General features: G+C 55.0%; 3 protein-coding genes across 5 annotated transcripts in view; 2 read left to right on the top strand and 1 right to left on the bottom strand.

Moving 5' to 3' along the window:
* Piezo1 (piezo type mechanosensitive ion channel component 1) overlaps nt 1-559 on the top strand; it is a 61,429-nt gene extending 60,870 nt beyond the window's left edge. Inside the window, exon 51 of the mRNA XM_032887728.1 lies at nt 5-559. Coding sequence (XP_032743619.1) covers nt 5-254 — 250 coding nt within the window. The 3' untranslated portion in view covers nt 255-559. The remainder of the gene's footprint in view (nt 1-4) is intronic.
* On the bottom strand, nt 528-5,338 carry Ctu2 (cytosolic thiouridylase subunit 2). 3 transcript variants are annotated; one of them, XM_032887726.1, is made up of 15 exons: nt 5,223-5,338; nt 4,954-5,028; nt 4,573-4,651; nt 4,328-4,387; nt 3,365-3,425; nt 2,933-3,042; nt 2,542-2,828; nt 2,330-2,465; nt 1,996-2,127; nt 1,499-1,590; nt 1,272-1,375; nt 1,055-1,190; nt 888-954; nt 755-813; nt 528-684 (listed from the first exon to the last, which is right to left on the bottom strand). In XM_032887726.1, exons 1-15 carry the CDS (start codon nt 5,288-5,290, stop codon nt 567-569), a joined length of 1,584 nt encoding a protein of 527 aa, XP_032743617.1. In that variant the 5' UTR covers nt 5,291-5,338; the 3' UTR covers nt 528-566. The 3 variants fall into 3 exon arrangements, with proteins under 3 accessions (XP_032743617.1, XP_032743616.1, XP_032743615.1); XM_032887725.1 differs by having other exon boundaries at nt 528-813; XM_032887724.1 differs by lacking the exons at nt 528-684; nt 755-813; nt 888-954 and having other exon boundaries at nt 1,055-1,143; nt 5,223-5,326.
* An 85-nt stretch (nt 5,339-5,423) lies between these two features.
* On the top strand, nt 5,424-14,848 carry Rnf166 (ring finger protein 166). The gene is made up of 6 exons (XM_032887908.1): nt 5,424-5,642; nt 11,086-11,242; nt 12,731-12,843; nt 13,111-13,225; nt 13,367-13,474; nt 14,204-14,848. Exons 1-6 carry the CDS (start codon nt 5,488-5,490, stop codon nt 14,267-14,269), a joined length of 714 nt encoding a protein of 237 aa, XP_032743799.1. The 5' UTR covers nt 5,424-5,487; the 3' UTR covers nt 14,270-14,848.
* The last annotated feature ends 1,900 nt before the right edge of the window (nt 14,849-16,748 follow it).

Below are 16,748 nucleotides of genomic sequence, written 5' to 3'. Positions count from 1 at the left end.
ACAGGATTGTGGGGCTCTACGTCTCTATCGTGCTGGTCGTTGGCAAGTTTGTGCGGGGCTTCTTCAGTGATATCTCACACTCCATCATGTTCGAGGAGCTGCCGTGCGTGGACCGCATCCTCAAGCTGTGCCAGGACATCTTCTTGGTGCGGGAGACCCGCGAGCTGGAGCTGGAGGAGGAACTCTATGCCAAGCTCATATTCCTGTACCGATCGCCAGAGACCATGATCAAGTGGACGCGTGAGAAGGAGTAGGAGCCCAGCCCCTGGGCACCGGGAATGAAGGAGCTGCCCTAGGGCAGCACGGCCACCAGGGCTGGCAGAACTCCTTGGATGGGAGTGTGTCTGCCTGAGGCCGCGAGCTGTGACACGTCCTGGCCTACGTCAACCCTGATGATGCTGCTGTCAAAGGGACGCTCTGTCCCTACCTGTTGCGTCCCTGCCAGTTGGGCTGGAGGCCCAGTGTAGCCCAGGGCTAGACACACTGGGTACGGGGCCTGGCTCTCCCTTCCCACAAGTACTGTAGGGTTTTCTAAGTAAACCATTTTTATTTATACAAATGGACAGTCATAGCCCAATCCCTTTGTCCTCAGCTTCTTGCTTCATGGCTTCGCATGGCTCAGCTCTGTCTTCCTCTTCCTCCTCCTCAATCAGATATTCCTGGATTTCCTCAGAGACCGAGACCCTATGGGAGAGTGCAGTGAGAACCAGTCCTACTGGAGTCCCCAGAGGTCTCCCCAAAGAGCAGGCATTACCTCTGGCTGCGGAGTTGAGCCTCAGTCAGGACGTAGGGTGGCAATGGGTCCAGGGAGGGCTACAAGAGATGGAGTGTGAGAAGCCATGGGACCATGGGGATAGGTCCCAGGGACAGATGGGACAGTCACTCACCAGGTCCTTCATGTTCACCCGGCAGCTGTAACATAACTGCTCTGTGATGCAGGCCCATGCATCCTCCCTGTGGAAGCAGAACTGGACTGTGTACCTGGTCTCAAATGCAATCAGTCTTCCTGTTCCCTCCCCGCACCCCACGGGGCAGGACACAGGCAGGGCCTCACCTCCTGCTGACTGCCCTGTGGCAGCTCTGGGTCTGACCCTCCCCTGCACAGCAGGGCCGGGTAGGCGTCCCAGCCTCAGCAGTCAGCATCTGGGAGAGATGTGAGGAGGACTGAGCCCCAAAGGCCGTGGCACTGTCTGCAACAGAGAGGGGCTGAGGGGACCCTGGGGCAGCCAGTTAACCACCCCACACAAAATCCAAGAAGGCCCTGCACGCACCAGCATTGTCAACGTCTAAGGCACACATGCAGAGGAGGCAGTTGGGGCCTGAGGGGCCAGTGGCACAGCCCTCCCGGGGAGCTTTGACCAACTTCTCACTTGTCCTGTGGGCAGGTGTGTAGGCAAACAGGGAGGGGGAACAATAAGCAGCAGCAGCTAAAATACCCCCAGGGTGCACAAACACCTGTACACAGGGCTACACATCACCCCCCAGGGTGCACACACACCTGTACACGGTGCTGATCGTAGAGGGAAAGAGAGTCTGCAGCTTCAAGATAAAGGCCTCCATCAGCCGGTGGATACTAGCCTTTTCTGGAGCCTAGGAACAATCAGATGGGGATTTCAGAAGGACCCAGGGGACCTAAAACAAGTACCATGGCCTTCACATGGCCAGCACAGGACTCACACAGTGTCACCTTGCCACCTTTCACCTCAGGGACAGACCCTCCTCCCTCCAAGCCACTTCCTTAACCAGCCTGCTCTTCCAGGATGCATGTCATGCTTGAAGGAGCCCTGGGAATATGGACACTGCTGTTGGCCTTCTCATAGGCCGAGTGGTGGGTACTAAGGTCACAGAGAACCAGCTAGGTCCTCAGGGCCATCACTTGGGGAGGAAGGGATGAAGCTGCCTGGTGGGGATTGGAGGCCCTGAAGATGCACTGGGCGTTTCTGAGGCTGTGGGAGAGGCTGTCCCACCAGCCCGTGTAGTTCTCCGAAGGTCCACCTTGGTATCAATGGCTGGTGTGAAGACAGAGGGGACACCAAACAGGCGGTTGTAGAAGGCCACTTCCTTCAGCGTGTGGTCCCGCATGGGCCTCACCAATACCACATCCCCGTGCCGCTCATCTGAGAAGCCCTGGGAGCAGACACCATGTGCTGGATCAGATCCTAGCAGTGGGGCCTCCTACTGCCACCACCATCTGTGCCTGGGTCGCATGCCTCTCCATTTGGAAGACCCCAGGATAACCCAAAGGATAACCCCAGGATAACCCAAAGGTGCCTTCAGATGGAGGAGGCCAAAGAGTCAGGGGACACCCTGGCCTTTAGACCCTGCATACCGTGTCCCAAGCAAGGAAGGCGCCTCTCCCCAGGGCCAGGTTGGTCATAAGCTTGATGGCCAAACGGGTGCAGCTCTCCCCTGTCATCACCTTGCGGTAGCCATGGCTTCGGGCCACGTGCACAGTCAGATGGGTCCTGGCATGGGGTGAATTACAGGAGCTGGAGGCCCTCCCATCAGCCGGGCAGGGCTAGCGGCAGTGCGTGCACTCACCTTAGGGTCTGCAGAAGCTCCTCTTTGGCTGTGAGTGTCTTTATGAACTTGAACAACCTAGACAAGGCCTCGGTCTGAGCAGCTGTGGGGTGCCCGGCCGTGCCTGAGGGCTCCTGGCTGTGGGATGGATACAGCTGACCCTGTCCCTGAGCCAGGCTGGCGCAGGCCTCCGTCCCTAGCACATGCTGCTGCTGCAGGAAGCTGTCCACAGCTGCCTTGTAGGCCTCCTCTGTCCCTGCTGGCTCCTGGGAAGCACGGTGCAGCACTGATGGCGGCAGGCTGAACACCTTCCCAACAACAGAAGGGACACTGAGTCCACGGTCCATGGAGCCTCATGGGTATTCTCTCCAAGGCCACCACAGGACCCTTTACCAGGGGCAGACCCGCCTACCTCTTCCAAGGCAACCACATGAAATGGGAAACCAGTGTTCCCTAAGATCCGCTTCACCTCAGCCAATGTCTTCGCTCTGTCCTCTAAGCTCTGGCCACAGGCTGCCCCCTCTGTCAGGTGGGAAGCATGGAGGTTTCAGGGAGGAAAACCCTGATGGGACAGGCTGAGGGGTCAGTGCCACACATAAAAGTCCCACCCGGGCCCACCCTGTAAGAACAAGATTAGCCTTTTCTTTGGAGTGTTTTCACACAGGCTCCCCTCACAGGTAAAGAAACTCCTAGTCTTCCTGCCCCAAAGATGAGATCTAAGATCACCTTCTTCAACCCTGGGCCCTTCAATACAATTGGGAAGGCACCTCTGTCCCCAATCTGTCCCCTGGAAAGCCTGTGGAGTACACCCACTGCTGGGGACTGAGAAGAGGACCACACATACCATCAACATATATGACTCCTGGCACAAAGCGAAGCCGTTTTGCAGAATCCTGACTCAGGCCCTAGAAGGGAAGTGTCAGGACTTAGCTCTGGCCAAAAGCACTTCTCTGGACCTCAGACTCTCCAGGCAGTGGACCAAACTGCCTAGGTCTTCCTTCCTGCATGTTCTATCTGGATCAGAAACTTCACAACTCCCCCAACCCCCAGCCTGTCTCTGACACCCAAGCAGCTTGAGACAGCGGCTGAGCCATGAGGGTGCTTTACCATCTGCTGGGTACCCCAGAACACTGGGAAAGTGTTTTGGAACTTAAGAACAGAGGTTACAATATGTGGAGAGCAGGGGCAGAGTCTCCCAAGAGTAGTGGCGTCAGACACTGAAAAATGGCTTCAAAGTGAGCTCTCACCTCCATGTATGTAGGTCTAGGGGACCAGCAGGTGTGACAAAAGCCACACAAGTACCACACAGGTCATACATACTGGAGCAGCACTGCCACTGCCACCCACCCTACTAAGGCCCTCTCCACTGGCCCCTCTAACTGGTACCCCACAGGGAGAGAGCATGTAGGTCCCTCTTCTGCGCGGGGTCCCTCAAGGAAACCCTGTATACCCTCTGCAGGTTCAGACACTATCAACTCGAGTCCCCGTTCCATCTGCCTCACTCCCTTCTACCTAGGCTGCTTCTCCCTTTGTTTTTGGCAAACACGTCTCTCCGTTCAGTCATGACCGGCCAGACTTTGAAACCATGTCCTAACAAATAAAGCTAAAGAGTGATGTAGCCTGGGACCTTGCATTGGGCTTCTGCGTCGCACACCTGCTGAATACACAGGGGACATCCTAAAGGCGTCCCAGCTGGGGTCGGGGGTGCTGTCTAGTGTCAACCAAGAACTTGGGAGTACAGGCTGAGGAAGGAGGCCCCTGCTAATTCAATCCAGAAGCCTAGGCACACAAGACGGTGCAGATGTACCTCAAGGACTTGCCAGACCATGGAGCTAGACGAAGGACCCCCAGACCACGACAAGAGCACCTGGGGGTGAGGAGAGAGCATCAGCAAGGACATGTACCTTCAACATGAGCATGTCTGGTCCATTTCGTGGACACCCCCAGACACCAAGTCTACCCTCAAAGTCCAGAGGCAGTAGGCCAGCTGAAGAGAGGAACTTAAAGGAAGACAGCAGGGCTGACAGCCAAGTGCCCAGGCCCTGCATGTACCTTCTCGCCGGGAAAGATGACTCGGTTCTTCCCAAGCATGGCTCTGAACTTGTGGACATAGAATGCCTTGAAACAATCCCTGTAACAGAAGCAAAGGGAGGCTGGCTGCACCTGCCCAAGGGATTGTGGGATTCTGTTTGACAGAGTCTCTCTGTAGCCCAAGCCGGCCTCAAATCGGAGGTAATTCTCCTGTCATGGAATCTGTAGTGTTCAGTGGACAGATGTGAGCCTAGTTTAGATGACAAGGATCGTTACCAATGGTCCCCAAAACTACTTACGGTGAGGGTCAATGGGACAAGCACATGCAAAGTATGAAGTTACAAGGAAAAGGTGAGCCTGGAAAGGAGAGTGGGGTGGGGGTTGTGTGTGCCAAGATCTCACCTGCAGAAGGCATCTCCCGCTCGTATCACCACCACCGGTAGGCCTTCTGCGCACTTCACACATTTTTGCTCCCGGCTTTGAGAGAATAAGAACATACATGGCGGATTCTCACACTACTGAGGGCTTGGGGGAGTCAGGCCTGACCTGACCGGGGAAGCGCCAGGCTTACTCGCCAGGGGCTAGGTTTAGTTCTAGCTCCCTGGAACTCTGGTCGGTGGCTGCGAGGGCCGAAGGGAACTGTCCCCGACCTGGTGGTGAAAAGCTCTTACCTCGGCCGCGGCACGGGCGGAGGCTCCCGCTGCGCCGGTCCCGCGTAATCCTCACCGGCCTGACACATGGAGGGGCTGGAACAGATTGCAGTAGTGGAGAGCCGGCGCGTCGAGATGACGTCACGACAAGCGGGCGCTGTAGTGACGCAATACGGGGGCTGAGCGGTGACGCCAGCGCGGCGCCGTCGCGGCAGTGACGCCAGTCTGCCGGCCTGGATAGGGGGCGGCGGCGGTGGCGGCGGCGGTGGCGGCGGCCTGCCCGGGCATGGCGATGTTCCGCAGCTTGGTGGCCTCCGCGCAGCAACGGCAGCCACCGGCTGGGCCCGCGGGCGGTGACAGCGGTCTGGAGGCTCAGTTCAGCTGTCCCATCTGCCTGGAGGTGTACCATCGGCCAGTGGCCATCGGCAGCTGCGGCCACACGTGAGCGCGCGCGCGCCGGGAGCCCGCGGGAGGGGGGTCCGGGCCGGGGTCGTGGCTGGCGGCCAAACGGGGACGTGGGGGAAGCAGTCCCTGCCCCTACCCACCGACCGCACGCGCGCCCTGCACCCGCCCCGGCCCCGCGCGTTGCCAACGGCCGCCGGCTGTTTCGAGGGCGGTGGACGCGGCTGCTGCGCCGAGCGCGGGGGTCCGGGCTTGCAGAGATCGGGCGGGCCGTTATAAATAAACGACTTGTGGCTTTTGCAATCCACTCTATGCACCCCATGTCTGCTCGTTTTGACTGTTGAGGAAATGAGTTCCCTAAAGTTAGGGGAGGGACTCGTTTGGAGCCTGGTGTTTTGTTTTGACGGACTTGGCCTATTCTGAACGTGAAGCTTCCAGGCAGCAGGGCCTAAAGGAACCAAACAAGCACTTCTTTAGGTGCCCAGCTGAGCCAAGACCTCCCCCAATCTGGCTCCTCCTCCTCCTGTGTTTCGGGAGCAGAAACTTGAGGATGTGACTCTTCACGGGAGGGAGCAGTGCTCAGGGCCTTCACAGCCCCAGCCTAGTTGGGAGGGAGCCAAGATAAAACGTCTGCTTCATGACCTCCCCACAGTACAGCTCTTGAGATTAGCAGATGGAGAAAGGACAGGAGGACTTCTCAGCAGAGGGCCACGCTGCCGAGGTGATGGGGCTCTCCGCTGCCTGGGGCTGGACAAGGTGCACCCAGATTGGTGGGAGGCATTTTGCACACAGAGGCAGCTGATTTTGGAGGCTCTAACGCAGAGGGAACTGGAACTGTTTTGGTGGGCGTGTGCCTGCTAGTCATACAGGGAGGTGACAGAGACCTTGTCTTCATCCAGAGCTGCCTTCACTTTTCCCTGCCCCCGGTGTCAGACTGAACAGAAGACTCACTCGATCCCTCTGGAGGGTTCTACTAGGTTGTCTTGTAAGGACACAGCCAGCTCCTGCTCAGTCTAATGCTACTGTGACATTCTAGCAGGAAGCCGTAGATCAGGACCTTTTTTTTTTTTGTATGCACGCACGAGTGGGCGTTTTATGGTGTGTTCTGTGAGGTGTCGATTTTTAACAAGACCCTTCACTCTGTGCACACGGGCCACTGCATTCTTTGGTTCTCTAGTATTCACCAGTCAGTGTCTGTTGTCCTGGCAAGGTAGAACACAGGATTGCACCTTTCCTGTGAACCCGTTCCCATCAATCCCTCTGCAGGCTTTTGTCCGGACAACTTCCCCTTGGGAAGGTGGTCCTGCTTTCTTGGCTGGTTCCACTTCCCCAGCTGTTCAATCCTACCTTTAATTTGCAGTGTCTTTTGGTGCAGCCTATAAGTGTGAGAGTTAAGCTTTTACGTCACCTTTTAAAATTTCACCGATTCCTCCTGTCTTCGAGCCACCTGACCAGAAGCTGTTTCCTTCTTGAGATTTTCTTGTGAGTAGAACCCTGCAGAATTGCTGCCCTGGACCTGGACAGGAGAGGAAGTGGGGAGGCTCTGAGCCTGCAGATACAGGCAAGAGGCCTGCCAGTGGGGCCACTGTAGAGGCTCAAGGAACTATTCCAAGGCCACAGAGGAACTGGGCAGAGGATGAGCGCAATCTTGAGACTTCACAAGGCAACTTTGAGGGGATTGGCTACCTTGAGGGTGTCTGAATGTTTGCCTATCCAAGAACACAGGAAGGGGCGATACAGTTGGGGGCTCTCTCCCACACTCATGCCCTCGGTTGCTTCACTGCCTGTCACCAGCCTCTGTAGATGCAGGCAGGAACGCTCTGTGGGAGAAGTGTGGTCTGGAAACCAGGCCAAGAGCTGTGCCCAGTGTTTCGTTCTACTTCCTCTTGGGGAGAGTCAGGGTGTAACAAGCAATGTCCTTGAGACCTCCCTGCATTCTTAGAGGAGAAAGCGCCTTCCTCTCTGTCAGCGCCAGCATCTTTGAAGGCCTGCTCTTCTGGGACACTTCGTCTTTGCCACTGTGGCTTTTTTCTCCCTGTGGGTTTCCTTGAGGTAGAATTCAGTGCTGCATAGTTTGTCCATGCAGAGTGTGGACACCAGAGCAGGCATGGTGGCTCCTACCTGTAAGTTGGTGGCACTCCTAGTATTCAGAGGCTGAGGGCAAACAGTAATGAGTTCAAGGCCCAGCATAGGCCACAGAGTGATTAGTGTTTTTAGAGTTTTTGTGTTTTGTTTATGGGTATTTTGGCTGCATGTCTGCATCGTGTATGCACTGCCCGTGAAGGCCAGAGATGGTGTTGGATCACCTTGGGACTGTGGCTACAGACAGGTGATAGCTATCATGTGGGTGCTGGGGATCAACCCAACAGCCTCTGCAAGAGCAGTCAGCGTTCTTAGCCCGTGAGTCACTGAGCCGGCTCCAGCGTCATGTCTCAAAGTTTTCAGAAACTGTAGAATCCGTTGGTTTCTCTCCTGCTCAGTCACACACTCTTCAGCGCCATTTAGAACATTCCCCACCCCAAAAAGAAGTCACCACTCCCCAGTGCTGGCATCTGCTCACCAGCTGTGTCTCTCTCTGGATTGGCCCATGCTGCACATTTCATATAAATGGTACTGGGATTCCAAGGCTGGGTCTGTGGCTACTGGTGCCATCTCCCCTGCTCTGCGAGGGTGAGGTAGGACACAGCCACCCTAACTGCAGAAAAGCGCTGCTGCGCCCTTCCTGCGCACCTGATCAGTGTCAGGGCTCAGGCCGTTCTTGCTTCTCGGCTCGGGTAAACAGGACTTGCCAGGCAGTGGTTCCGTCAAGAACAGGAACCTTTGACACCGCCTAGTGAGCCGTCTTCCTCACTGCTGCAAAGAGGACATTTTCTTGAGATCTCAAAATGCCAGAAAGGACACTGGCTGAGTCACCTGCAAATTCAGGAATATTGTGACTTCTCTTCTGACCAATGTGGTTCCTCACCCTGACCCCGCAGGCTGCAGAAAAGGCTCAGGAGAAGTAAAACTGCACACTGTCTTCTCGTAGCCACTTCCTTCAGTCTTGGAGGTTGCCATCTTTCTGGAGGCTGAATCACTTCCCCTCCTCCTACCAGGGGCTGTTAATGAGCAGAGGAGAGCATAACCAGTGCAGAGGTCACCTCTTAAAACCGAGTTTCCACATTAGACCTAGAATCTTCACCACGGGGCCCATATCAATAAACTCAGCCTGATCCAGTTTTATGCTCCTTCCACCATTGTCCCACACCCTTAAAATCCATTCCCACGCATTCCCCAGACTTCTGCTTAATGAATTAGCAAACTCATTAAGCTCTATAGCAGTGGGGCTCATGTCCTCAGGGACTACACTTTTTACCTCCTGTCTAGGAAGGAGCCTGCTAGCCTTAAGTCTGGTTATGGGTCTAGAGGTACCTGTTGATGGGCACTGAGGAACATGAATGCTGTCTCACCTGGCATTTACTTAAGTCACTGCTGGCTTAGCAAGCAGTGAGCAATTAGTCTCTTCAATCAGAGGTGGAAGAAGCAACATTTCAGGCCCAGGCTGTCAGGGGTGGGAGTCCATCTGCAGAGGGTGGAGAGCCTTCCTCAGGAGAGTGAGACCTTTGAGGGTCCGAGGCTTCAACGTTCTCTGCTTCAATACCTCCCCCTCCCCATCTTCATCCCAAGTTCCAGGATTCCATTCATCACCAGCCTATGCCCACATAGACTTGTGTTTGTTGTAATTTAGCCAACTTTATGAGGTTCAGTTTTCTTCAACATGTGCTCTGGCTGCTGGCAGAAGGTTCTCTCCAGGGCGACCTGGAACCTTTACACTTTGTTCCCTTTTGGAGCTGGTCAGCTTTGTCCTTCTCCATTGTTTCCTTTACCATGTTCTGGGTGCTAGAGGTCAGCTAACCGCACAGCTCGTTCTTTCGCTTTTTATCTGGGGATTCGAGGAGCAGCCAGCCAGCAGCATCATTCTCCTTGGTTTTTATATCCAGAGTCACCAAATCCATTGCCTCTCACAGTTGGTGAACGAGAATAATCGAATCCATTCTTCAGTTTATAAAATAGTTCACACTATGGGCTTTCAATGCTCTATATGAGCTCCCAGGAGCGGCTCTAATAACTGTAGGTGCTGGCAAATTGAAAGGTCTATTTCAGATACTTAAAAATCCATCCTGAGAGATGGCTCAATGGTTAAGAGCACTGACTGCTCTTCCAGAGGTCCTGAGTTCAATTCCCAGCAAGTACATGGTGGCTCACAGCCATCTGTGATGGGATCCAATGCCCTCTTCTGGTCTGTCTGAAGACAGCTGCAGTGTACTTATATGTAATAAATGAATCTTTAGTGGCGCACACCTTTAGACCTAGCACTCAGAAGGCAGAGGCAAGTAGCTCTGTGAATTCCAGGACAGTCAAGGCTACACAGAGAATCCATGTCTCAATATCAATCTGTCCTTATTCTCCTCCTCTTGCTTTAGAGACAGTTCTGACACCAACATCTGTGTTAGCAGTGTTACCTAGAGAAGCAGAAGTTAATAGAATGAATGTATAGATGGGGTTGATTTACTAGAATGGCTTACAAGCCACAGTCCAGCTGATCTAACAGTGGCTGTCCACAATGGACGGTCCGAGAATCCAGTACTTGTTCAGTCTGTAGCGACAGATGTCTCAGCTGGTCTGCGCTATACTCCAGAATCCCAAAACAGTCGGCTCTCGAGCAAGTGAAGGAATGGCCAGTGAGAGCGAGGGCAAGCAGGCAGTGAGAGCAAGCTTCCTCCTCTGTCCTTTACATCGGCTGCCTGCAGAAGGGGTGGCCAGGTTAAAGATGCATCTTCCCGCCTCACAGATCTGGATTAGAAGTGGATCTTCCAACTTCAAATGATTTCATTAGGAAAAATCCCTCACAGGTATGCCCAGCCATTTGGTTTTAATTAATTCCAGATGTAACCAAGAACGGCCATCAGCGTGCACAATTACACTCCTTTCCTATCTGTTCCCCACTGGTGTGCAGCTGAGTGGGGACACCACAAACACCAGTCAGGCTGTGGCTAGGCAAAGACAACTCATTCTGCTAGCATCTGGGAGCATGCCAGCAAGGGATTGCACAGACCCTCTCTGTCCTCTAGAACCCTGTCCCTGGCCAGCAGCTCTGACCATCTGGTGAACCAGGACTCCAGGCCTGGCATTTTCTTCTCTACGGTTGTCAGTGATTTACTCCCTGGCCCCCTGGACTGATACCTTAACCACTAAGGTTCTTGTCAATCACCACACGATCAGGAGACTTTCAGGAAAGAGCCCACATCCTGCTCTTTATAGGGGTGCAGGTGGCAGGGCATAGGTACTGCTGGGGGGACAGCTCACCTCTAAGCTGTGTCCAGCTGGGGGTGGGGTGGGGGTGGGATATGAACACAAGAATGTCTGCAGAACTATCAGTAGCAGCCGGGGGCTGCTGTTTATACTGGATGGAGGAGTAGCCTCAGGTCCATGTCACCTGCAGGTTCTGCGGGGAGTGCCTCCAGCCATGTCTGCAGGTGCCGTCCCCTCTGTGCCCGCTCTGCCGTCTGCCCTTCGACCCCAAGAAAGTGGACAAAGCCACCCATGTAGAGAAGCAGCTCTCATCTTACAAAGCACCCTGTCGGGGTTGCAACAAGAAGGTACCGGCCCTGCTCAGGTTTCCTCAGGCTGGGGTGGGGGGGCTCCGGGTGGGGCAACTTCCACCAACGGGTTCCACTGTCCTGTAGAGGAACTGGGTGCATGGGTTCACACCCCTTTCCTCCTGAACCACATCTGCTCCAGTGTGAAGCCACTTACCTCAGAGCTCTAAGGGAGCAATGATGTCAAAGCTGCCTGACTCAGGCTCGACCGACGGCACTGTGGCAAATCTGGCGGAAGCCGAGAAAATTCTTGGGGCTTTGAGGTGGAAGGTGCAGCCAGACGATGACAGGGCCTTTTGCCCCTTGCCTTTAGCCCCTTGCACCTGGTGCCTTCGTGTCTGTCCTGAGCAGAGTGGCCTGGGCACTATTCACTGTATCTTCTCACAAGGTCCTGCTACCTGTGATGGGCTCACAGTCCCCGGAACCCGCCTCCGTCCCACCTTCTTCCTTTGTCCCTAGGAAATAAGCAGCCATGAGCACACTGCAGCTTTGTTTTAGACATCCCTGTGTCTAGTTAATAAACTGCGACTGTGTTAACCTGTCCCAGTGTCCCGAAGGTCACCAGGCAGATGAACTGGAGTGACCTTGGGCTGAGTCAGCTGCTGTGGTCCCCTTGGTGCTTGGGTGCCCGAGTTAGACTTCCCCAGGGAGATTTGAGGACAGAATCCTGTCAGTGAAAATGTGAAGGGTCTGCACACATCACCTGAACACCTCACGTGTATGATCTGTCTGTCTCCGGAGAAATTTCCCTTACATGGAAACCCAGCTGTCACAGGTGACTTCAGGAGGGCCTTCTTGGACCCTGCTAGTCTTAGGCCCAAACTCTGGCTGCTGAGGACATGTGCTGTACCCACCGCCAAGGGCAGTGTACTGACATGGCCTCTTTCCTTGGTCTTGTGGAGTGTCTACCCTGGTCTTGATGTGTAAAGGTCAGGACCTGTGTCCACCCCTCAGGGGACATGAAGCAATGGCTTATATTCTCTCTTCAGGCTTACTCATGAGCCCATGCTGGGGTGAGCCTCTAAGGCAAGGGATTCATGCCTTCAGGCCAGGCTGCGCCCCTGGCCAGCTCCCTCTGGCATGATTGTGGTGACTTGATAGGACTAGCTCGGTGGTAAGGTCCTTTTTTCCTAATAAGCACTAATCCTGTCCACTCATGGGGATAGCAGGCCTTTCTAGGGACTCAGCCTGGGGCCTACTAGTCCTGTCCTAAGGAGCTAGTGGCTTACAACTGTTCTACACAGCTAGCTACCCTAAGGGCCACAGATACTGCTGTGTCTGTCTGTGTGGCTCTGAAGAAAGCCATGTACCTTCATGCGTTATCTCTTCCTCGCCAGGGTCCCTTCCAGAAGCCCCAGCTGTAGGCTGCTCCTCAGAAGCTCTGCATGCTCTAAGAGCAGAAGGGGCGGGTCTCAGGCCTTCTGGTCGTGCTCTGTCACTGCTGCCTGAGGTCATAACCTGTGCAGCTCTGCTTCTCCTATCTCACAGGTGACACTGGCAAAGATGAGAGCCCACATCTCCTCCTGCCTGAAGGTCCAGGAGCAGATGGCTAACTGCCCCAAGTTCGTCCCTGTGGTGCCCACATCCCAGCCCATCCCCAGGTAGGCAAACCCAGGGTGGGGGACCCAAGATGGGCACCCAGAGCAAGGGTTCTGCCTAGGCCAAGGGGCGCAGAGTCACCTCCCCTCTGCCGTGGTGTGGGGCAAAGGAGAGGACAGGAGTTTCCTTACACGACATAGACAGATAGTGCTCCCTTGGGCTGCAGGGGAGGGGTCAGCACCTGCCTGTCTACAGAGGGGAGGGTAAGTTTTGAAAGAAGCCAGGGTGGCTTCTTAGCCCCAGGCACACTCAGTGTCCTCCCACCCTAGCAATATCCCCAACCGGTCTACCTTCGCTTGTCCCTACTGTGGAGCCCGCAATCTGGATCAGCAGGAGCTGGTGAAGCACTGCGTGGAAAGTCACCGTAGCGACCCCAACCGTGTGGTGAGCATTGGCAGCATAAATAGGGCTTCTGCCTGGGGGAAGCCTGGGTAATGGGAGGGTGCTCTGCCTGCCGTCCTATGAGTGGGGCCGGCAAGCAGGCAGGAGAGGGCCGCTCCCTACAACCCCCAACTTCTTTTCTAGGTATGCCCCATCTGCTCAGCAATGCCCTGGGGGGACCCCAGCTACAAAAGCGCCAACTTCCTGCAGCACCTGCTGCACCGGCACAAGTTCTCCTACGACACCTTCGTGGTAGGTGTCTCCTGCTGAGCCACAGCCAAGCCAAGGTTCAGGGGCCACTTGGGCCTGCATGAGGCTAGCTGCTGGCTCCCTGGGTGCTGCCCCGGGCCTCCTGCGGCATCACCTTGGTTCTATAGCAGCTGCACAGACTGAGTCCCTGGTAAGGTGTCTCCTTCAAGGTGACTGAGGGGAAGCTGGAAGGATTTTCTCAGGAGCACCTGCCTACTCCTAACTAGGTCAGAAACCCCCACCCCCATCTCATCACCTCCTGCAGCCTCTAGCCAAGTAGGTTTGGCTGGCCTTCTTCCTGGTCCCCAAGGCTGGAGATCTTGTGGTCCTGACTAAACGCCCATCTCAGAAAACCCAGTTCTTGTCCAAGCTTGACAACTTGAGCTCAATCCCTGGTACACATATGACGAATGAGAAAGTCCTCTGTCATGCCCACACTTGGCCCACATGTCTGTACATACTCACCGAACACCTAAGCTGTAGAAAGAAAGATTCTCACCATCTGAAGGGAAAGCTATTCATGCACCCACGCCTCATGGTCAGAAACCTGCAGAGCGCTGGCCTGCACACATGACCCAAGGCTGCCTTTGGGAACCCCCATAAGAAATGGAGAGGCATGCTGGGAGGAGGCTTGGGACACAGGGGACAGAGGGTGCTTGGGTGGACTGGCCTGGGAAGTGTCTGTCGTCTGGGGCCCCTGGTCCTCCCACACGCGTCTCTGCTTGTTCCCAGGACTACAGCATCGACGAAGAAGCTGCCTTCCAGGCCGCCCTGGCTCTGTCCCTCTCTGAGAACTGAGGCACAGCCTAGCCGCCTGCCTTGTTGGGGCAGAAGACACACTCCGGCCTCAAGGGACAGGGCTCTTGCCCTTCTGCCCTGGCACCTGCACAGGAGCGCACCTCACCGGGCCAAGTGGAATTTTACACAAGGAGAGCTGGTCTCGGAACCCCCAGGGCTGGGATCCTGGCTAGCTGGCCCCTTGTCATCAAGCAGGGCCACTGGGTCCTGGCCAGCAGCAGTACTGGGTCCTCGGTGCTTCAAGGGGCAGGTGCTGGCCGCTGGGTTAGAGCCGTTGTCTGCCTTTCCCAGCCTTGATGTCTGTGTGTGGAGAAGGATAAGGTGCCCTAAGCTGTGCCCAGCAGGACCAAGGCTGCCAGCCCACCCGGTCCCTAGCTTCGCTTCCACCGTGAGCATTTGGTACTGGCTTTTGTGATATTTAGGAACCCTGCGTTTTTCTATCTTATCCTGTGTGATAATCTTTTCACATTTTCTAGAGCAAAGACAAAGCAGTTACTCTTCTATCGCAATACCTGTGTTTGACTAGGCAGAGCAGTATTTTTATGGAGCATTTACAAAGTTATATTTTTTAAAAAAAATCAAAAACACTTGTGGGATCAGTTTAGAGGGAGGAGTATGGGTGTGGCCAGGGCTTCATCAGTGTGACAGGTGGGAGGGGCGTGGGCGTGGCAGGACTTCATCAGTGTGACAGGTGAAATCCCCAAGCCATGCACTTTCTGAGGAGGTGGCCCAAGTCTGCCGTGTGGTTTTTTGGTTGTTTTGTTTTTTCGATGATGACCCAGAAGAAATCCTAGCATCCCAGCCAATTGTTGTGGCTGCTCCCAGCAGACATAGGACAGCCCAGGTAGAATGGAGCCGTTCTGTCCCGTCACCTGCCAGAGCCAACCACAGATGGGGACTTCCCTCACCAGTGGTGGAGCCCTTGAGGACCAGAGAGACCTGCTTGGTGGCAGGTCAGGCCAGAAAACATTTGTCAGATCTTGTTCTGTTCATGGCATAAATTGCTATCTTTTCAAAAGAGTTTAAATAAAGTGTTTCCCAGCACCCACAGGAGCCTTGGTCCTGGGTTTTACTACACCAGTGTGGGTGTGAGCAGGGCTGCTGGGGTCCTCAGCTTCTCATCTCAGGATGCTTTTTCCCTGGTGAGTATGCACCACATGCCCTTGCTGGAGACATCACTGCCAGTTCCTTCTCAGTCTCTGGCTCCAGATTCTCACCCTTCCGAGGCTGGAGCCTGGATCTCGTGAAGTAGGCCAGCTGCTGTGACTCTCCCAGGGCCCACCTCCAACAGAGTGCCCTGCTGTCTCCGGCTCACCAGGGGTTTCTAATAGTGGAAGAGAGCTGGGCATGGTGGTTCAAGAGGCTGAGGCGGTATTGCTCTGAATTCAAGGCCAGCCTATGCTGCATGGCCAGCCTGTGCTGCATGGCCAGCCCGGGAGGTCAGCAGGGACTACAGAGGAGACGCTGTCTCAGAACATAATAAGAAACTGACAAGTCACTCAGGAGCCAGGCTTATGAGAGCAGATGCTATGGGTTTGTCTACCCACAGAGACCCCTTACTGCCCCACTGTTGACAGGTGACACCCGTTGGCACGTCTCTGTTGTAACGCTTAACACTTAAGTGGGACACGGCAAGCAGTCAGGGCCCTCCCCAACTCCCGCCTACACACAGGCTGGAACTTAAGAGGAGTCGGTTGCTGGACAAACATACCTTGTAAGAGGCAGTCCCCTCCAGACTTCATTTGCATGTTTCCCACAGCTGGGGGCCCTTGCAGGCAGTGCTGCAGCAAGGCCGCTCTCTCCATTCATTTCCAGAGGGGGGTCTTCACTGAGCTCTTAGGTACTTCTGAGAGGCTCAGCAGGGCTGGCCTGTGCTCACCCCTGGCTGCCAGCTCAGCCTACCACTTGTTGGGCAGTTACTCACTGTCCTGAGCTGAAGTGGTGCTCTTACAGGCCCAGGCCTGTGTTATGACTGACCACAGTGACACAGTCGTGTCACATGGAGGGCATGATCTCTGGGTGCCCAGGAAACTCAGGAGGCAGCTCCAAGCCAGTCACAGCAGGCCCTGACCTCAGCAGCAGCCCTGCACTTGGCCTGCTTCCTGAGTTCTCTGTTGCATCCGTGGAGGCCACAGGGTAACGCCAGTCAGTCTCAAAACTACAGGACCCGAAAACCTGTGGGGGTTGGGGAAAGCGAAGGAGGAATGGAAGGTTGGGAAGCCATTAGTCCACTGTTGTCACATTGCACATCTTGGCAAGGGGTACAGGGCTGTGGTCTGCTTCCTGGACAGCACAGGCAGTAATAGATCTTTGAGCTCACCAGTTAAGTGTGGATTCATTAGCCCCTGTACACTGTGGTATCTGGTCTCACCCCTCAAGAGGCCTGGGGGAGGGGGAGTGTACTGGTCTTTGGTCCTTTGTTGGGGATTGTTTACGTACCATTTATCCCTCCCCACCCCTTTTCACCCCTTAACACTAG

This window comes from Rattus rattus, chromosome 17, assembly GCF_011064425.1.
Source record: "Rattus rattus isolate New Zealand chromosome 17, Rrattus_CSIRO_v1, whole genome shotgun sequence".
In the NCBI taxonomy this organism is placed as follows: Eukaryota; Metazoa; Chordata; class Mammalia; order Rodentia; family Muridae; genus Rattus; species Rattus rattus.
This window is presented reverse-complemented; position numbering and strand designations above follow the sequence as displayed.